The 21,039-nt window shown below is 54.3% G+C and overlaps 1 protein-coding gene across 3 annotated transcripts; it reads right to left on the bottom strand.

Moving 5' to 3' along the window:
- Positions 1 to 518: 518 nt before the first annotated feature.
- Positions 519 to 19,712, bottom strand: PGLYRP2 (peptidoglycan recognition protein 2). 3 transcript variants are annotated; one of them, XM_043506811.1, is made up of 6 exons: positions 19,655 to 19,712; positions 13,971 to 14,098; positions 7,276 to 8,190; positions 6,231 to 6,441; positions 2,325 to 2,619; positions 519 to 1,780 (listed from the first exon to the last, which is right to left on the bottom strand). In XM_043506811.1, exons 2-6 carry the CDS (start codon positions 14,038 to 14,040, stop codon positions 1,778 to 1,780), a joined length of 1,494 nt encoding a protein of 497 aa, XP_043362746.1. In that variant the 5' UTR covers positions 14,041 to 14,098; positions 19,655 to 19,712; the 3' UTR covers positions 519 to 1,777. The 3 variants fall into 3 exon arrangements, with proteins under 3 accessions (XP_043362746.1, XP_043362747.1, XP_038234774.1); XM_043506812.1 differs by lacking the exon at positions 19,655 to 19,712 and adding an exon at positions 17,313 to 17,494; XM_038378846.2 differs by lacking the exon at positions 19,655 to 19,712 and adding an exon at positions 14,828 to 14,969.
- Between the last annotated feature and the right edge of the window lie 1,327 nt (positions 19,713 to 21,039).

The following is a 21,039-nucleotide window of genomic DNA, read 5'->3' as shown; positions in this document are numbered from 1 at the left end:
AAGGCAAGGCCAGAAACAATGGAAATACATTTTACATATAAGGTAAAAAAGTCATCACCCTAGCCAGTCGGGGAGATGAGCACTTAACAGTCATGATGGGGAGGAGGCTGCACCCTGGGAAGAGAGACAACAGCCTTTGGGAAATAGAAGCAGGAACAGAAGGTCATTTGGGCATCCAGCACACGGGGGCCACAAGAGGCCAGAACTCTTGAAATCTGAGACAGGTGGATCCTTCAAACGAGGGGCTGATGTCTCTCAGAACTGACTTGAGGTGAGAAAGCTGCTTAGACAGAGCATAACTTGCTGAAGTTAAGTTTTAGGCACTAGACAGCATGTTTGGTTTCAGAGTAGCAGCCACATCAGTCTGTATTCACAAAAAGAAAAGGAGAACTTGTGGCACCTTAGAGACTAACAAATTTATTTGAGCATAAGCTTTCGTGAGCTACAGCTCACTTCTTCGGATGCATTCATGTTTGGTTTGTAACCTTTCCTGTCGCTTTCACTCTGACTTGAAATCACTTAAGCCTCTGTTCTTTGGTAATAAACTAATTCCTTTTTTATTACAAACCGTCTCAGTGCTGTGCATTAAAGCGAAGTGTGAGTCTTCAGCTAACCTGACTGGCTGGCGTGGGCTCTCTGGAGGCAGCGAACATAACAACTTCTGTGAGCATCACAGTGAGAGGCACTGTACACAGCAGGAAGCCATCTCTGGGGAAAGCAGAAGTTGGGGCTCAATGACTGGTACCTGCAAGGCAAGGCTTGGACTGGCAGAGTCCTGGAGAGTTTGCTGGCAAGGCTGACGGGCTGGTATGACCCACAGCTTAGCAGCTGCAATGTTCACCCTTGCGGAGGCAGAGCGATATCACAGTGGCTTGCAATTCTGGGTGACCTGAGCAAGATATCACACAAGTACACATACTTACACACGTGTGCACACACACAACACACTGAAAACCTGTGTGCACACTGCACAAATGCACATGCATACATGTTGCACGCCCCCTGCTCCTTGCCAGAGGAGGGCCCCCTCTTGTTCTCTTTGTGACATGCCACCTCCCCAACCTTGCAGACCTGGGAGCCGCAGTGCCACAAACACTGGAAATACATTTACATATAAGGGGGAAAAGCCATCAACCCGGCCGGTCAGGGAGATGAGCACTTAAGGGATGGCACACGTCATCCCAGCCAGTGACTTCGCATCAGATTGTCATGGTTCTTGTTGCCTACTGAGCTGGGGTCACATGCAAGCCAGTGACCCAGAGACTATCCAGTCCCCTGTCTGAGGGATTGCAATCATGAAGGGCTGGGGACAAGAGTCTGAGCCAGGACTCCTGGATTCAGTTCTTTATTTAATCCACCCCTGCCCAGCTGGGTGACCATAGGCAAGTCACAGCCCCGCTCTGTGCCTCAGTTTCCCCACCTCAGTCACAGTGTGGATGGGAGGGTCATGAGGGGGCCCTGGAGAAGCACTTTCCTCTGTTTAGCCGGGTGATGGCGCTGGGACTCTCAAAGGGGAGCCAGGCTGCAGTGACACTGAATCACGTTCCCATGACCAGCTTTATTGGAGGGGGATTTTCCGTACAGGAGCAGAGCAACACATTGTAACTACTGGGGCTAGCGAGGCCTCCCCGAAAGAATGGTCTCTGCTGAGCCACCCTCCTGGGCACAAGCCACTGCAGCCTGCTCCCTGGGCAGTCTGAGGGCCTGGTCCCGGGTCCTGGTGGGATGTGTCCTGAACTGGGTCATTACCTGGATCATGACCCAGGGTCGGGAGTTCTCACTGCGAAAGCAAAGAGAGAAAACATGGGTTTGATCCCAGAGTGTCCAGGAAATGCCCAATTCCTTCTAGCCTCCCCCACCCCAACACACTGAGCTCCGGAGAGCCTGCCCAGGGCATGAGCAAGGCCAAAAGAGCCAGCTCCCCGGAACTGCCCAGGGCAACTGGATCACACCATTTCACCATCCCCAGCATCAGGTGGCAATGAGCAAATCTCAGCTTCCAGTTAGAAAGCCCTGCGGGTTGGAGAGAAAAGCGGGAAACCGTGACCCCAAACAGCTCAGGAACCATAAGGTGAGGAGCCAGAACCCAGCACTGATCAGCTGGAGACATCTTGTGCTGTCTGAGCCAGCCTCATGACTTTAGGGGCTGGACTCCCCTGGAGACTGCGGTGGGCAATCCCTGATGGGAGCCCTTGCTGCTGGGGCAGAGGGAGCCCAAGACTGGCTTGGAAGCCTTCAAAGCCTCTTCACACTCCCACAGCCCCATTAGCAGAGTGCCCCCTAGTGGAGAGGAAGTGCTGGAGAGCATGTGGGAGAGGTCTCACCTTGAAGCCCTGCCAAGTTTGGATCTCCTGATAGAGCGTGTTCCCCGGGCACGCGGTGTGTACCATCTGCCGGTGCCCATGCACTGTGTAGTTGGCCCAGATCTTGGCGCCCTTCACTGCGCACAGCAGGAAGTTGTCACGCACCAGCGTGAGGGCAAATGCTTCCGGCAGCGTGTCCATGTAGTCCCCGATGAAACTCACGCCGTAGCCTTTACTGTTGTAGCCACGGGTGTGAGCGCCAACCCAGTGCCAACCCCGGCCCTGGTACATGTACCCATCTGATCCGACCACGAAGCTGCAGCAGGGCAAGAGCAGACAGAAGCTGAGGAGACAGATCCTGTTTCCCTTGCAGTTTGGAGCTGGGCTTTCAGCCCACTAGAGAGACATGGGTTGGCTGCCAAACAGGGGTGCCAATCCAACCCAGGGAGGCTGAATGGGTACACCATGCCCTCCTGGGTGCCCACAGGGATGGGGGAAGGCAGCTTTAATTTGCAGCTAGGCCTTTATAGGGGTTTGCACAAATTCATTTTACCAAGCTGTGCCCCCTCCTGGCCCTTTTTGGGGTGGCACTGGCCTGGTGCCCTGCACACGTCACCTACAAGTCCTACAACACTCCCTTCAGCAGGACTCTCCCAGCACTTGGGACTGAATGGGGTCGTCCTCATGAGACCAGAGCAGGTCTGGCTGTCTGCACAAGCTTGGCAGAGCCTGGGGACAGAGCCCTGTACTGGACATGTCCCTGCCCTCGGGACATCAGGATTCATAGCATTTAAGACCATAGGAGACCATTCAATCATTCTATATAAGCCAGGCCAGAGAATTTCACACTTACCCTCGCCTGGAGCCCAGTAACTTGTGTTTGGCTAAAGCATCTGCCAGCCAGGCCCCCAGCCTGGCTTTGGAGCCATCAAGAGATGGAGAATCCACCACTTCCCCTGGGAGTTTGTGCCAGTGGTTCATCCCCCTCCCTAGTAAACACTTGTGCCTGATTTCTAGTTTGAATTTGTCTGGCTTTAGCTTCCAGACACTGTGTCTTGTTGTGCCATTCTCCACAACAGCCCAGCAATACCTGGTGTTCTATTATATACCGTCAGCAAGGCCCTGCTCTAACTTCTTTGTGATAAACTAAACCGATTGAGCTCTTCAAGTGTCTCGCTGTCAGGCACATTCTCCAGCCCACACGTCATTTCTGTGGCTCTTTCCTGCATGTTCTCCAATTTTCCCACATCCTTTTAAAACCATGGACACCCGAAGGGGGCGCTGTATGCCAGTGTCGGTCTCCACAGTGCTGTAGACAGAAGGAAAATCACCTCCTGCACCTGCTCTCAGCTCCCGTTTACACAACCAAGGGTCGCATTCACCCTTTTTTTGTGCCACAACATTCCACTGGGAAGCTCATGTTAAGTTGTTTGTCTGTTATGACCGCAAAATGCTTTTTGGCCCCTGCTCTCCAGGATACAGGTCCCCACTTTGTAGGTGTGACCTTGGTACTAGACTGTAGACCTTTGCATGTGACTGTATTACAATGCATTTTGTTTGAATGGACCCAGGTTTCCAAGCAAACCAGATTGTTCTGTATGACTGCTCTGTCCTCATCATTATTTCTCACCCTGCTAATCTTTTATTAGCAGCGATTTTTTATTTATTTCCGGATCATTGATGAAAACGTTGAATAGTGTCAGGCCCAGAACCAATCCCTGTGAAGCCCCCCTCGAAACATTTCTATTTAATGATGATTCCCCATTGACAACTCATTTTTGAGCTGTCATTTAGCCAGTGCCTGATCCATTTAACATGTGCTCTATTAATAGTGTATAATGCTGATTTTGTAACCAAAATGCCATGTGGTACTAAGCAAAATGTCTTTCAAAAATCTATTACATCTACATACTTACCTTTGTCAACTGAACTTGTAATATTCTCAAAGGATGAAATCTGGTTTGTTTGACAAGACCTATTTTTGATATAACCATGTTGACTGGCATTAATTATATTCATATTGTTAAATCCTTATCAAATGAATTTTGTATCAGGTTTTTCCTTAGTTTGCTTGAGGATGATGTTGGGCTAACTGGCCCATAGTTATCCAGATCACCCTGCTTATACTTTTTGAATATTGGCACATTAGCACTCTTCCAGTCTTCTGGAATTTCCTCAATATCCCATAATCTATTAAAAATGAACATCATTGGGCTGGAGATCGCCTCAGCCAACTCTTTTAGGATTCTTGGATGCAAATTATCAGGGTCTGCTAAGTTAAAATGTTTACCCTAGCAGCTGTTGCCTAAAATCCTTCTTCATCATTCTCATGTGATCATCCTGCTTCTTTCCAAATACAGAACAGAAATATTTAATGTTTAATACTTCTGCCTTATTTGCATCATTATGAACAATTTTACCATTTCATAGAATCATAGAATATCAGGGTTGGAAGGGACCTCAGGAGGTCATCTAGTCACTTATGGGGAGGGATATTTCAGTGGTTTGAGCATTGGCCTGCTAAACCCAGGGTTGTGAGTTCAATCCTTGAGGGGGCCATTTAGGGATGGGGGGGCAAAAATTGGGGACTGGTCCTGCTTGGAGCAGGGAGTTGGACTAGATAACCTCCTGAGGTCCCTTCCAACCATGATATTCTATTATTCTAATCCCCTGCTCAAAGCAGGACCAATCCCCAATTTTTGCCTCAGATCCCTAAATGATCCCCTCAAGGATTGAACTCACAACCCTGAATTTAGCAGGCCAATGCTCAAACCACTTGAGCTATCCCTCCCCCCAAAAAAATCTGGTCCTAAGTGATTTGCCCAAAGCCACTCAGGAAGCATGCGGTAGAGCAGGGAATTGAACCCCCATCTCTCAGGGCTATGCTAATGCCTAGATCATTCTTCCTCTGACATCTCTGTCTAGTGATGGGCCTATGTTATTGTTGGGATTATTTTTATTCCTAATATACTTTAAAAACTCCTTATTGTCCTTAGTCCTGCCAACCATGGATTTTTCTCTGGTGTCTTAAGCTTCCCCTATCAATTTCCTACGATTCATAACTTCTCATTTATATTGATTGCCATCCATTTCTCTTTTTTTCTGTTTGTTATATGTTGCTTTTTTATTTCTAATTGTTGCTAGGATGGGCTTTTAGCCACAGTCACCCTCTTTCTGGATTGTGGATTCATGGTGTTTTGGCCACCTAATAAATACTTCTTAAAGAACTCCCAATTTTCATTCACTTTTTTTCTGTCCAAATGTTTCCTCCCCATCAGTTTGGCTCATCCTCTCCCTCAGCTTGAGGAAGCTAGACCTGTTGAAGCACTAAGATTGTATATTGCAGTGTGTGTGGGGCCAGCTGCTGGGGTCAGAATCCTGCCTCAGGGCCTGTCCTGTACTCTCATGTTGGGGGCTGTGTTTGAGCCATAGGAGGTTAGTGGCCTTTGTGGAGCAGAGAGTGGCTCTAAGGTGGGGACAGGCATCCAGACTAGGGAGGGGATGGGAAGGGAGAAGTGAGTTGGGGAGGATGGCACCCACTGTCCTTGTCAGGGTGGAATGAAAGTGGCTCACCTATGTGTCATAACCCCTATTCCTCCCGCAGGCAAAGGAGAGTTGCCTTTATGTCAAGGAGTCAGAGCCCATACTTCCCGGGACTGAGGCCCTCCATGATCACAGTGTGCATTGTAGCCAGGACTGTAAAGGCTCAAGCTGGCCCAGGATCTGCTGCAGGGCTGGGTGGGAGGCCTGGAGCTGAGCCAGGACATAGCAGACGCTGCACACCATCAGTATTATGTTTCAGGAATGCAAGGCTCCAGCCGGCAAGGCTCCTCCCCCCAGGCTTTCTCATGAGCTGCCCAGTCCCAAACCACCTGATGGGCACTAGCTGATCCCAGTGCATTCTGGGAAGGCCATGCCCCTGCTCACCTGTAGCCGATGTCGTCCCAGCCACGGTCGACCTGGTGGAAGTGCTGCATGGCCCTCATGTCAGCGGCGCACTCAGGGAAGGTCCGGCAGGGCTGGCTGGGTGAGCTGGTGTGGTGGATATACACGAAGCTCAGGGGCAGCTTGAGCTGCCTGGGGGTCCCGTTGTAGGGCTTGGCCCCCCACATGCAGCGGGGGATGATGGCCGGGCATTCTGGAGGCAAATGCACACAGCAGGGTGAGACACAGGCCCCCTGAACCTAAGCCCCTCATGCTGCCAACACAGTTGCCTGGCATTGCAGTCTATGTGCCAAACCAAGGGGAATGGCTGTGTGCTGGGAACTCTGGGTCTGACCACAGTTTCCGCTGTATTCCACAAGTCCCCAACCTCATGTGCCTCAGTTTTCCCCATGATACAGTTGTATAATGCTGCCCCCTGCCATCCCCAGGACACTGTGGGGCCAAGGTAGGGAACATGCTGCCGGGAGGGGAGACCTCGCTGGGCTGCTCGGAATACGTGTCCCCCTAGCAGTTTCTAAATGAGAAACGTTCAGTCCCTTCCAGCAGTTTGGGGTTTTTTCCTCCACAAGTTTTCAACAAAATGCTTTGAAACAAACGTTTATTGGCAGGTTCCCCTCGCCCTTCAGGAGAAGGGAACAATGGGGGGAACCCACCTCCAAAGGGGTCTGTTTCGAATGAGAGAGAGGCCCAAACACAGAACCGGACCTGACCCGCACTGTCTCCCTGCAACGGGCAGAACGTGAGGCCCAGAGCCACACTATGACCTACAATGGGCAGAACCGGACCCGAGGCCCAGAGCCGCACAGTCTCCCTGCCATGGGCAGACCCTGAAGTGCAGATCTGGGGTTCCAGAGTCCAGATCTGAATGGGAACTCCCCACAGCCCGGGAGCTGGGATTCAGCAGGTGGCGCTGTAAGCCCCATGTGGGCCAGGGGGTGGTGTTTGCTCCAGGCTCATTTCTAGAACCATGTAGCCCTGTTAGTGTAGCATGGCCCTGGCTGGTGAGGGGAGAGAAATAAGCACCTACCCAGGTAGGCCTCCGTGAACTCCTGCACCGCCCGGCTCGCAGTGGCCCGCAGCTCCTCATCCCTAACCCCGCTAAGCAGTGGCATTGTCCGGGGTAGCACCCGGAGCAGCTGGAGGGAGCGCATCACCTGCTCCTCCAGCTGCCTGGCCTCAGTGAGCTGCACAAAGTTCTGACGCCTGAAGTTGCTCCTGGCCTGGCCATCCCCGGCCAGGCCATCCCCAGTGTAGTACTCTCTCAGCAGGGTGCTCATCGGGGCCGCGGACACGCCTTGCCCTGCCAGGTGTGCTCCCAGTATCGCCCCGTCCAGTGCCCCATTGATGAAGGCATCAGTGAGGTGTGAGGGGTGGCCCAGGAGGGTGAAGTTTTGGGGCTCGGACACGCTGTCCCAGCAGCCATTTGGCCCCATGGGCACCTGGCTCTCGTTGGCCTGGGCCAGGAAAAAGGCCATGCCCAGGGCCTTGGCAATGGTCACTGCGTAGAGGGCATCTATAGTCAGGGGCCGCCCCGGATGTGTCTGGTTCGAGGGCTCAGTTGTAACTAGTGAAGGCTCCAAAGCCTCGGGGGGCAGCGGCATCTCCCGCCTCCCCTTCAGCCCTGCTTCAATCCCAGCCACCAAGGGGCTTACAGCCACTGTGGTGCCATCAGGAAGCAGCACCACGCCCTGCTCAGTACAGGAGGCCTGGACTTTGTGCTTCAGGAGGTGCATGAGGAAGGATCTCTGCTCCTGGCTCAGGAAGGGCAGGTCCGGGGGCACGATGGGCGCCTCCCCCAGCAGGAGCTGGTAGAACTCGCTGTCACAGCATCCCAGGCCCCGGGCGAGCTCCGTCACGGTCAGGTTGAGGTGTCCATCCAGGTGATAAGATTCCAGCACTTCTACGACTTGGATCACGGAGTTCATATGAAATGGGAGGAAGCCTGGGAGGGGAGGAGCAGGAGATACTATCAGATGCCTGCCTGTCTGCCCAGCCCTTGCACTGCTCACCGGGTTAAGCAAGGGCAGCCCAAGTTGGGAAGTTCTGCACTCCCAGGAAGGGTGCTATTGGGGAAAATGGGATAATCTAAGTGCTCAGTCACGCTCTGAGCCACCTGGGCTGAGAGACTGGAACAGTACAGAACAACTGGTGCTATTGGTGAGGAGGACCTGGCAGTTTACTGAGGGCTTGTGCACATGGCGCTGTGGTCTGGATTGAGGGGTGTGAACTGCTCTAACGTGTTATGCTCCATCTGCCCCATATGACCTGCTGGCATGCTCTAAGGTAAAGCTCATCTACATTAATGTGTGCTCGATACCCTTTTGTTCATGCCAGCACCGTCTACACAAGTATTGAGAGCACTACACAGCAGAGTCCTCTGCAGGTTAAACCCCTAAAGTCCGGACTGCAGCACCGTGAAAACAAGCCCTGGGTATAATGGGGGTTCAAGCTGATAACGTGCTGTGCAGCCCAACAGCTCCTACAAACCATCAGAGACCCCACTGGCAGAGATTGTGGGAATCCTACCAAACCAGCTCTCCCCCAGGCTGCTGGTGGCTGCAGCCAGGGCATCTCCATGTTTTGAGATGGAATTCAAAAGCAAATGAAACCGTTCCTGACTGTGTGGCTGGGTTAAGGAAATTAACAGAGTTCTGCCAGTTTGGAGACAGTTGAAATGAGGCAACACGGGACTGATCAGTATGTGGTCTGCAAAATGAAGCAAACCAAACCCGGATATTGACAGGCTGATTTGGCTGTAGGATGTGCACAAGAAATTGCTGCATCAATGGAGGTGGCTACCAAAAATGCCACAGAATTTCAACAGCATCATGTGATCTGTGCCACAGATATACCGGGGATCAAGCAGAGAGCACAACTCAGAGCCCACTGGAAAGATGTTTGCTTTCGCTGTCACCAACTGTCTTGCAATACAAGCAATTGGCTCAAGGCTGCTGGAATTGCAAGAAAATTGGGGCACACACAGAAGATGGGCTGGTCAGGGCAAAACATGCCGCCCCCAGGTGGCAAGAGCAGCATCAGGTCATTTCCGATTCAGCTTGGAGTGCACTGAGGATGCTGTAGTACCTCCCCAGGGCTTAGAAGACAAGACCTGAAGTGTTATTTGGATTCCTTTGCAGGTGGCAGGAATTTGTAGCATGGAGTGTATTATTGATAGTAATACACTGGTAACTCTTTCTGGCCTGCCCTTTCACACTAAAGGAGGAAGAGTACAGTAAACTCCTCACTTAATGTTGTAGTTATGTTCCTGAAAAACGTGACTTTATGCAAAACGATGTTAAGCGAAACCAATTTCCCCATAAGAATTAATGTAAATGGGGGGTGCGGCTTAGGTTCCAGGGATTTTTTTTTTCGCCAGACAAAAGACATTATATACTGTATGTAGTGTACAGGAATTGGGTAATGCCCCTTTAATAGTTTGGAGCCCTCTAGTGGCATCCCTGTCTTTCGGTTGCAGAAGCCAGCCAGACCCCTGCCCAAGCAGCCCGGCACATATGTTCGTACATCATTAACACACATGGCTGTTTGGGATCCCGCTCTGCCAGAGTGGGGTCCCTGTATTGCTAATGCTGTGTAGAGAGCACAGACATTGTCGCTGCCCAACTCTGAGGTTGAAGATTTAGGGTTGTTTTGTAAAATAGTTTGAAGAAACATAACACTTAAGAGAGACGGGACAATGTGAACCCCCCACTCCTGTACACCTGGCATCCCCTGCTATCGTCCCAGGTCACTCCTGAGATCCCACTCACTGAGAGAGACTGGAGGGAATAAATCCCTCCATCCCCGCCACCCCCACCACGCTTCCTCTCTTTCCCAACTAGCTCCTTTGATCATTAGGCAGCAGGTTGTAGCAAATCACTTTCACTCTGTGCCCCGTATGGTCACTGTCCCCTTGCTAGTTGGTTGGGTATTTCGGGGGGGAACAGGAGGTCTGCTCATCCAGCCCCAGTGTAGACATACCGTTAGCCTCAGTTTCCATCTCTCAAACTGGGCAATAGCTCTGCCGGGCCCCATGGTGCATAAGCATTCATGTATTAAAGATGGAGAGGTGCTCAGACACGCCGGTAACGGGGCCGCCAGAAGTACCTCAGTGAGCGAGGTAGCTAGATCGTCACAAACTGGGCTTATATTTCATGTTGATAGGGGCCATTCAAACATCCCCCAGTGAGCGTTCCCATGCTCGGGGTCCTGCCGAGAGCTGAACTTTTACTTAAAGACCTAAAGACCGGTACGAAACTGTGGAAAAACCTGAGTGTCTCTGGATTAAGTTTAGAAGTGTGTGCAACAAGAGTGATGTCATGGTGGGAGTCTGCTATAGACCACCGGACCAGGGGGATGAGGTGGATGAGGCTTTCTTCCGGCAACTCACGGAAGCTACTAGATCGCATGCCCTGATTCTCATGGGTGACTTTAATTTTCCTGATATCTGCTGGGAGAGCAATACAGCGGTGCATAGACAATCCAGGAAGTTTTTGGAAAGCGTAGGGGACAATTTCCTGGTGCAAGTGCTAGGGGAGCCAACTAGGGGGAGCGCTTTTCTTGACCTGCTGCTCACAAACCGGGTAGAATTAGTGGGGGAAGCAAAAGTGGATGGGAATCTGGGAGGCAGTGACCATGAGTTGGTTGAGTTCAGGATCCTGACGCAGGGAAGAAAGGTAAGCAGCAGGATACGGACCCTGGACTTCAGGAAAGCAGACTTTGACTCCCTCAGGGAACAGATGGCCAGGATCCCCTGGGGGACTAACATGAAAGGGAAGGGAGTCCAGGAGAGCTGGCTGTATTTCAAGGAATCCCTGTTGAGGTTACAGGGACAAACCATCCCGATGACTCGAAAGAATAGTAAATATGGCAGGCGACCAGCTTGGCTTAATGGTGAAATCCTAGCGGATCTTAAACATAAAAAAGAAGCTTACAAGAAGTGGAAGCTTGGACATATGACCAGGGAAGAGTATAAAAATATTGCTCGGGCATGTAGGAAAGATATCAGGAGGGCCAAATCGCACCTGGAGCTGCAGCTAGCAAGAGATGTCAAGAGTAACAAGAAGGGTTTCTTCAGGTATGTTGGCAACAAGAAGAAAGCCAAGGAAAGTGTGGGCCCCTTACTGAATGAGGGAGGCAAGCTAGTGACAGAGGATGTGGAAAAAGCTAATGTACTCAATGCTTTTTTTGCCTCTGTTTTCACTAACAAGGTCAGCTCCCAGACTGCTGTGCTGGGCAACACAAAATGGGGAAGAGATGGCCAGCCCTCTGTAGAGATAGAGGTGGTTAGGGACTATTTAGAAAAGCTGGACGTGCACAAGTCCATGGGGCCGGACGAATTGCATCCGAGAGTGCTGAAGGAATTGGCGGCTGTGATTGCAGAGCCCTTGGCCATTATCTTTGAAAACTCGTGGCGAACGGGGGAAGTCCCGGATGACTGGAAAAAGGCTAATGTAGTGCCCATCTTTAAAAAAGGGAAGAAGGAGGATCCTGGGAACTACAGGCCGGTCAGCCTAACCTCAGTCCCTGGAAAAATCATGGAGCAGGTCCTCAAAGAATCAATCCTGAAGCACTTAGAGGAGAGGAAAGTGATCAGGAACAGTCAGCATGGATTCACCAAGGGAAGGTCATGCCTGACTAATCTAATCGCCTTTTATGATGAGATTACTGGTTCTGTGGATGAAGGGAAAGCAGTGGATGTATTGTTTCTTGACTTTAGCAAAGCTTTTGACACGGTCTCCCACAGCATTCTTGTCAGCAAGTTAAGGAAGTATGGGCTGGATGAATGCACTATAAGGTGGGTAGAAAGCTGGCTAGATTGTCGGGCTCAACGGGTAGTGATCAATGGCTCCATGTCTAGTTGGCAGCCGGTGTCAAGTGGAGTGCCCCAGGGGTCGGTCCTGGGGCCCGTTTTGTTCAATATCTTCATAAATGATCTGGAGGATGGTGTGGATTGCACTCTCAGCAAATTTGCGGATGATACCAAACTGGGAGGAGTGGTAGATACGCTGGAGGGGAGGGATAGGATACAGAAGGACCTAGACAAATTGGAGGATTGGGCCAAAAGAAATCTAATGAGGTTCAATAAGGATAAATGCAGGGTCCTGCACTTAGGATGGAAGAATCCAATGCACCGCTACAGACTAGGGACCGAATGGCTCGGCAGCAGTTCTGCGGAAAAGGACCTAGGGGTGACAGTGGACGAGAAGCTGGATATGAGTCAGCAGTGTGCCCTTGTTGCCAAGAAGGCCAATGGCATTTTGGGTTGTATAAGTAGGGGCATAGCGAGCAGATCGAGGGACGTGATCGTTCCCCTCTATTCGACACTGGTGAGGCCTCATCTGGAGTACTGTGTCCAGTTTTGGGCCCCACACTACAGGAAGGATGTGGATAAATTGGAAAGAGTACAACGAAGGGCAACGAAAATGATTAGGGGTCTAGAGCACATGACTTATGAGGAGAGGCTGAGGGAGCTGGGATTGTTTAGTCTGCAGAAGAGAAGAATGAGGGGGGATTTGATAGCTGCTTTCAACTACCTGAAAGGGGGTTTCAAAGAGGATGGCTCTAGACTGTTCTCAATGGTAGCAGATGACAGAACGAGGAGTAATGGTCTCAAGTTGCAATGGGGGAGGTTTAGATTGGATATTAGGAAAAACTTTTTCACTAAGAGGGTGGTGAAACACTGGAATGCGTTACCTAGGGAGGTGGTAGAATCTCCTTCCTTAGAGGTTTTTAAGGTCAGGCTTGACAAAGCCCTAGCTGGGATGATTTAACTGGGACTTGGTCCTGCTTTGAGCAGGGGGTTGGACTAGATGACCTTCTGGGGTCCCTTCCAACCCTGATATTCTATGATTCTATGATTCTAACTGCTGCAGTCCTGGGCCCAAATCTCAGCTGACATTATAAAAAAAGGTGAGTTTCTAGCTCTCCTGCCAACAGAGGTGACCCCAGCATGACTTCAATGGCTCCAAAACCAGAACACAAAGAATCAGCACTCAGAATGTATTGTTTCAGAGTATCAGCTGTGTTAGTCTGTATTCGCAAAAAGAAAAGGAGTACTTGTGGCACCTTAGAGACTAACAAATTTGTTAGTCTCCAAGGTGCCACAAGTACTCCTTTTCTTTTTTCAAAATGTATTGTTTCTTCTAATCTCATGATTTGGGGGGTCAGACTCATGATTTCTGACCATGTGGGGGTGTCTGTGCGATTCCCCTGCAGCCTTCCCAGTCCAGACATTGAATTTGGGGGTACATGAGAGCCTAGGAGAGAAATTGACTAGAAGTGGATTAGAAGCAAAGTGAAACTGTCAGAAGCCTGGCTCAGGCCCTGAACCTCCTGGCCCCCAGCCCCCTTGTTCGCCCTGAGCCCCAAGGGATGATCAGGAAAGGACGGATGCGATTTCACTCCCCAGTCACATAAACACTCCCTGGGGTTGGTGGCATTGATCAGGGCAGCTCTAAACTAGCATGAAACCGACCCCTCTGGCTCCAGTGCAGGAGCTGAATGAAATGCACGAGGCAAAGAGCCACCAGGGTGAGATTCCCCGCCTCTTCCCTGTGACCTGGGCTGGTATCCAAAAGGAAAGCTGTGGTTTTATTCCCGTCCCTTTCAGCCTCTCACCTCACCTGAGCTGCTTGGCTAGCTCAGGGCTGGCCCCACGGTGTGGCCCCACGGAGCAACCACACAGGACTCCCCACTGCAGAGCAGCTCCAGCTATGCTCCTACCTTTGCCAGGCTCCAGCCAGGTGCAGAGACCCAGCAGCACAGCGAGGAACTGCAGCTTTGTCCGGCACATTTTCTCCAAGGGCAGCGCCAGTCTCCTGATCTTAGGACGGAGCAAGCCACACGGCTCCCTACGGGGACACAACAAAAATCAATAGACAGGTGTCAAAGTCTCAATCCCCAGGGCTGCTGTGCCCAGGGGAGGGCAAAGGGCAGCACTGTGCACTCCCAGACTTTGCCCCTTCACCTTGGAACTGCAGGGGCGACAGGTTTCTAGAAATTTTGATGGTGCCCAGAACACCTCCCCACCTCCCTCCCCGGAAAACCCCCCCACACACACCTGTCTAAGGCTCTGGGAGGGAGTTTGGGTGGGGGAGGGGATCTGGGGTTCAGGCGATTAGGGTGCCTGAGGGGGTGGGGATGCAGGCTCTGAGAGGGAGTTTGGGTGCAGGGGGTGTGAGGGGTCGGGCTCTGAGATGGAGTTTGGTGGGGGACGGGGTCTGGGATGCAGGCTCTGGGATGGAGTTTGGGTGCAGGCTCTGGGCTAGGGCAGGGGATTGGGGTGCAGGAGGGGTGCAGGGTGCCGGCTCTGGAAGGGAATGTGGGTGCAGAAGGGGTGAGAGGTCAGGCTCTGGGAAGGAGTTTGGGTGGGGGAGGGGGTCTGGGGTGCAGGCTCTGGGAACGAGTTTGGGTGCAGGCTCTGGGCAGGAGTGCAGGAGGGGGTGGGTGTGCAGGCTCTGGGAGGGAGATTGGGGGTGCAGGGGTGGGGGTGCAGGAGGAAATTTGGGGGCCGAAGGGTGTGTTGGCGGAGGGGGTGGGGGTGCCGGCTCTGGAAGTGGAATGGAGGGTTCGATGATTACCTGGGGCGCCCCCCCCCGGGCATCAGCGGGTCTCCGCACGCCGCTGGCTCCAGGCTCCGCCCCTGCGGCTTCCCATTGGTCGCAGGGGCGTTTGGGGCGGGGGCAGCGCGCCGCGGCACAACCCCCCCCCGCGGGCTGCAGGGAGCCGCCGGCCGCCCCCCGGAGCGAGCGCGCGGGAAGCCGCTCAGCCCCGCGGCACTGCTGGGGGGCGGCCGCAGCCGTGGCCGCGCGCTGCTTTAAATCGCCCGGGGGCGGCAGGTGGGGCCGGGGGGAAACGTTGCTGGAGCCGGGCCCATAGAACTCGCCGCCCATCAGGCTTGGCCATCTGTCCACAGCGCATTGCCCCGTCTCCCTGCCAACCCCCCAGTCCGTCCCTCCGCCCCCTCCTGTCCCTCCGCCCCCTCCCTCCCAGTCCCCTGCCCCCTCCTGTCCCTCCGCCCCCTCCTGGCCCCCTCCCTCCCTGCTCCCTCCTGTCCCTCCACCCCCTCCCGGCCCCCTGTCCCCTCCCTCCCTGCCCCCTCCTGGCCCCCTGCCCCAGGGCTCCCTGCCCTGTTCGACCCCGGTGTGTCCTACAGAAGACATGGTGGGTGGAGAGGAAGAACCTGGCTGTTCGGGGTTTACAAACCCCACGGAGCACAGGTAGATGGGTGAGGAGAGTCCCCCTGTGTGCGGGCGAGCAGGCTGATCACATCCAGGACTGACCTGCCAGCCATGCAGACAGGCACCCACAGGTGTGACCAAGAGAGAAACCCAGACCTGCTCTAAACAGGCAAGAACAGAGGGGGGAGGGAAGCAGAAAGGTGTGCGTGTGTCTGAGCATGCATGCGTGTGTGTGTGTGTGTGTGTGCACGTGCATGAATGTGCACGTGTGCCTGTGCGTGAGTGTATGCATCAGCGCACACGAGTGCATGTGTATGCATATGTGTGTTCATGTGTGCATGTGTGTGTGACAGAAAGCAACTGCAAGCCCTGGCAGCTGAAGGAGTAATAGACACAATTCAAGGGGAGAGTTCATGAACGGATCTGATTGAAAGCAAACAGATGAGGGCCAGTTAGGGGCAGCTGGGACCCCTGGAAAGGCTACACCAAGAGATGGGGATGCTGCCCCAGCTTGTGCCCTGGGTGGCACCTGTGAAACGGGTCCCAAATGCATTTCTCACCCATGCGGACAGGGCAGGGCTGGGCTGCCGATGAGCTCTGCAGCTCACCAGGTCTCCCTGCATAAGCTTTAGCCATGTGCCCGTCAGCGCACTGCTGCTGCCAGGCTGGGCGGTCAGCGGGCTCAGTTGGGTTTGCTGGGCCCTTGGAGCGAGAGGAGGCAGCCAGCTCACGCCTAGTGTAGACACGTCTCCTTGAGGGGCTGAGCCCTCACTCACTGCAGGGGAGGGGCTTGGGCTGTGGGCTCCGGGGCTGGGTTTGAGCATTGGCCTGCTAAACCCAGGGTTGTGAGTTCAATCCTTGAGGGGGCCATTTAGGGAATCTGGGGCAAAAATTGGGGATTGGTCCTGCTTTGAGCAGGGGATTGGACTAGATGACCTCCTGAGGTCCCTTCCAACTCTGATATTCTATGACATGGGTGGCTCCATGGAGGGTCGGCACTGAATCTCAGTGGCAGAGGAGCTCCTGAGGAGAGCTCTGGCCTGGTACGAATGGCTCAGCACTGGCTGTTTGGGGCTGGCAGGGCTCCCCAGCGCTGACCCTAACATGGTGCTGGAATGCTGGATGAGGGTGGAGGTGGAGGAGATTCTAGAGAATGGCCAGGCCCTCGCTAAGGGGAGGCAGGCGCTGCCGATTCCTAGAGCGGAGCCAGGGAGACTCCCAGTGGATGGGGGCTGCGGAGATCCTCTAGCCTTCCCCCTCCCCAGCACAGGTTGGAGACCTTTCCACAGCCAGTTCTGGCTGGGACTAGAGCAGATCTTTGGAAACCAGCCAGGCTGGATTGAAAATCCCGGGTGCTGGGGAGTCCCTGTGGCCCGGCCGGCTAGGCTGTACCAAAATTAGTAATTTGCATCTTATTTCCAGTCTGAGTCTGTCTGGCTTCCAAGCCCAGCCTCTGGCTGCTATTTGACCCCTCTCGGCAGGACTGAAGGGCCCAGGGATAAATCACCGCTCCCCAGGTGGGTGCGTACAGACTGATCAAGCCACCCCCCCCACACCCTCGGGTCTGGAAATGCAGCCGGGCCCGCAAACAGCCCTGCCCTGGCCAGCCCTCAGGCTGCCTGCTGAGCTACCTCTGCCTGGCTCCCCTGAACAGTGCTGCTGAATTAGTGGCCATTCAGCAGGGCTCTGCTCCCTGTCCTGGTGTACGGGTCTGACCCTGCTATGCCACTAGGATTGGGCTTTCCAGGGGCCCCAGACTGGCCTGGCTTCTAAGGACACCGCAGTTCTCTCACATTCCCGGCTCATGACCCCACGGGAGGAGGGAGGGGCGAGCTGAGGGTCTTTGGGGCCCCGACTGAACATTGTCCGCCTGTCCAGCTTGTACCTTGAACTTCAGCTGAATCTCCTGGCCTGGGACAATCACATCATCCCTGTCCTGGGCTCACCCCGATTGATTTCCTGCTCTGAGCACTCGGTGTCAGGGGAGGGCAAGAGATAATATTTGCCCAGGGGGCCTCAGGTGGGGACAGCAGGCCCCACCCAGGAGGAACCCTGCCCTGTTTTTTTCCCCTCCACCCTCGCCCCGGCAACTCTTTTCTGTGCTGGAAGGGCATGCTGAGTTTCCTGTGGGCTGGGTGGGCACTTTCCCATTCACCACGTGCCAGGCTCTGTGTGCGGGTATGGCAGCTCCTGGAGGAAAATGAGCAGGGCCAGACTGTGCCTTTGGAGCCTTAGCACAGCAGGGGCAGAAGTAGGAGGGGGGAAAACAGGACAGGGATGAGAGAGCTGGGGGCTGCAGGTCGGGAGTGAGGGGTGCTGGCAGAGCTGTGCTGGGGGCCAGGGCTGGGATATCAGGGGCCTGCAGGTGGGAGTGATGGGCACCGGCAAAGCTGTGCTGGGGGGCAGGGCTGGGATAGCAGGGGCTGTGGGTGGGATTGAGGGGCACCAGCCGAGCTGTGTTGGTGGGCAGGATTGAGCTAGCAGGGGCTGCGAGTTAGGATTGAGGGGCACTGGTGGAGCTGTGGGGGCAGGGCTGGGATAGCAGGGGCTGTGGGTTGGGATTGAGGGGAGCCGGCAGAACTATGGTGGGAGCCCAGGGCTGGGATAATAGGGGGCTGAGGGTCGTGATTGAGGAGCACCGGCAGAGCTGTGGGGGCAGGCTGGGATCGCAGGGGCTGTGGCTGGGATTGAGGGGCACTGGCAGAGCTGGGGGCAGTATAGGGCTGGGATAGCAGGGGCTGTGGCTGGGATTGAGGGGCACTGGCAGAGCTGGGGGCAGTGTAGGGCTGGGATAGCAGGGGCTGCGGGCCGGGATTGAGGGGCATTGGCGGAGCTCTGGGGGCAGGGCTGGGATAGCAGGGGCTGTGGGTGGGATTGAGGGGCACTGGCAGAGCAGAAAGGGGAGCCCAGGACTGGGACAGCAAGGGCTGCAGGTCAGGAGTGAGGGGCACGGCAGAGGGATGACTGGGGTGCTCAGGGATGGGATAGCAGAGATTTCAGGTCAGGGAAGGCTGCTGTGCGCAGAGTGTTCAAAGCTGCCCTGTATCTGCCCTTTCTCTGTACCGTCCCTGCTCCCAGAATGCACCAGGCCCTGGACTGAACTTTTCCCCTGCGGGCTGAGCGGGTTTTGTTTGCTGTGATCCTGTTGGATGGGCAGAGGGGGAAGTGACAATCCCACCCCAGAGCCAACGCCCACCTCTGTCACCCTTAGCCCCGGATCAACCCAGCCTGGTCAGACGGGTTCATCCTCCCTGTCTGGGGAAGTGAAACCAATGACTTGCCAAGGAAGTAGGTGTGTTTGTGTGTGTATATATATTTGGCCACAGCTACGCTGCTGCTGTTAGCGCACTAACTTGGGCGGAAGCTGCTGCGTAGATGGACCCTAAGCGTGGAGCAGGCGCTAGGGGAAAACCCCCCAGCCTGGGGATTCTTGCCAAGATTCCTGGGCGCTGCCCATCCCCATGGCTCCTGTGGCTGCCCCGCAGGCCCAGCAATGGCTCTGGAGGGCAACTTGCATCACCTAGGGGAAGAGGTGACCCAGGCAGCCAGGCAGTCTGACTTACTGATAAAATTGGCCTCTTCACTCCCTGGTGCTTGGCGGCCTGGGTCAGTACTGGCACCTACCAGTTACAGATTGGGGTGGGGGGCAGCCAAGCCCAGACAGGGGAAATGACTCAGTCCAGGCTGCCCAAGGAGTTGGTGGCAGAGCCAGGAATGGAGCTCAGGTCTCCTGGGCAGTGATGATTCTTAGTGTCCACGTAGCTCCTGGCATGGCCATGGCACCATGTGGAGATTAGCTAAGGAATCCACACGGCCCGAGGAGAGGATCCTCCCCGTTGGTCTGAGCTCCTGCGTCACTGTGCATTACCCAGACGGGGGAGCTGAGGTAAACACTGGGGAGTGGGTCACCCCAGGCCACTGTGACAGAGAAAAGCTGAAAGCTCAGGACTGCAGCAGGCGCCCATTCCAACCGAACCATGCTGTGGGGAGGGGAGCACTCTGTCCAGTGGAGAACGAGGGTGTTAGGGGCATGGGAAGGTTCTGGCATTGTACCAAGAATTGTACCAAGCCATGTGAGTGGCACTTTGCCCAGGCCTGGATGCCCAGCCTCCAGGAGGGATCGCTGCTCCAGCTCCGCTGGGTCCTAGAAAAGAGTCTGAGCTGGGCAAGAGAAGAAAGGAGACTTGATCCAGCCTTCATCAACCCCTTCTGATGAATAGCACTTACCTGGTGCTGAGCTCCCGTGGGCCCCTTTTCCCCACAGCTGGACACTCTCCGCTCAGCTGCCCCTGGCGTTCCTGGGCAGTAGGAGGCTCTGGTGGCTCTTATATATCCTGTGATTAACCGGGATTGCATGAGAAATCTGCAATGACTTCACTGCAGCGGCACATTGCCCGTTCACTGCACAGCTTATGTCATCTCAGCCAGCTCCGTGCCCCAGTTGGGACTTCCCCAGGGATTTCTGAACTGCTGCCCTCCCTGACCTGCCCAGGAAGCTCCCTTGCACCCGCTAGCTCCACTACCTGCCCTCAGGAATTCCCCTGGGCACTCGAGCTGCTCTCTGTAGTAGGAACCCTCTTGGCCGTGCTCCTATGGAATGACGATCACCTCAGCCCTGGGTGTGGGGCTGGCACTTCTTCCTGTGGCCGTGAAAGGCCCAGGGCCAGGCAGGAAGCATCAGACACGCACGGGGCTCTGGAGAGAGCTGGCTTTGCTTGGCTGGTTTGTTCCAGCGGAGCGAGTTAAAGTGAGAGCAGCATGTGCACCTGTGCGTGCGTGCATCTGTAGTCACCCACAGGCAACTGTGTGTACAAGCATGTGTGTATGAGCATGAATGTATGCAGGTGTGTGTTCACATGCAGAGGTGCGTGTGTGTAACCCACACACCTCCTGGATGTGGTGTTCTGTCCCATGAAATGGCACTGAGACCACTTAAAGAGAGAGATTAATAAGTTTTCTCTACAGTTTTAGCTAAGAGCCAGTTGGCTTTTAGCTCATGCGGTAGAGGCTCATGCACTAAGCTCCAGTGGTCCCAGGTTCGATCCCACCCAACAATGACGGGGGTCTGTCGGCGTTACATGTGCACACATTCAGGTGTGTGTAGGCATGCACGCACATGCAGGTGTGTGTGCACATGAAGGAGTGTGTAGGTGCGTGGTCACATGCAGGGGTGTGTAGGGGTGTGTGTGCACATGCAGCGTGTATAGTTGTGCACACACATGTAGGTGTGTGTACGTGTCAGTGTACTAGGGGTTTGCTGGTTCAGGGCGAGCTGCCTCGCTGCCCCATCTCAGACTTTTTGTCTTCACCGGTCTCAGGTGGAACCTGCCATTCTGCCGCTCTCTGAGCAAGCAGAGCTGCTGCCACAGCACCCCTTATTACTCCGCAGGTCCAGCTGCAAGCCAGTGTTTCTTCCCCATGACCAAGAGTCCCTTCCGCCAGCACCTGCTTCTGGGGCCGGGCATCAGAGAATAGAGGGCTTTAACCTGATGTCCGTCATCCCTTGGGAATAGGAGTGTTCAGAGCCTGTGGGGTAAATCCTAGTGCGGTGCAGCCAGCTGCAGTTTCCACACCAGGTCACGAGCTGAGCTGAGCCCAGGCTTCCCCAGAGT

The sequence above is a fragment of the Dermochelys coriacea genome, chromosome 20 (assembly GCF_009764565.3).
Source record: "Dermochelys coriacea isolate rDerCor1 chromosome 20, rDerCor1.pri.v4, whole genome shotgun sequence".
NCBI classification, from domain to species: domain Eukaryota; kingdom Metazoa; phylum Chordata; order Testudines; family Dermochelyidae; genus Dermochelys; species Dermochelys coriacea.
The sequence above is the reverse complement of the archived record's forward strand: the minus strand, read 5'-3'. Positions and strand labels throughout refer to the sequence as shown.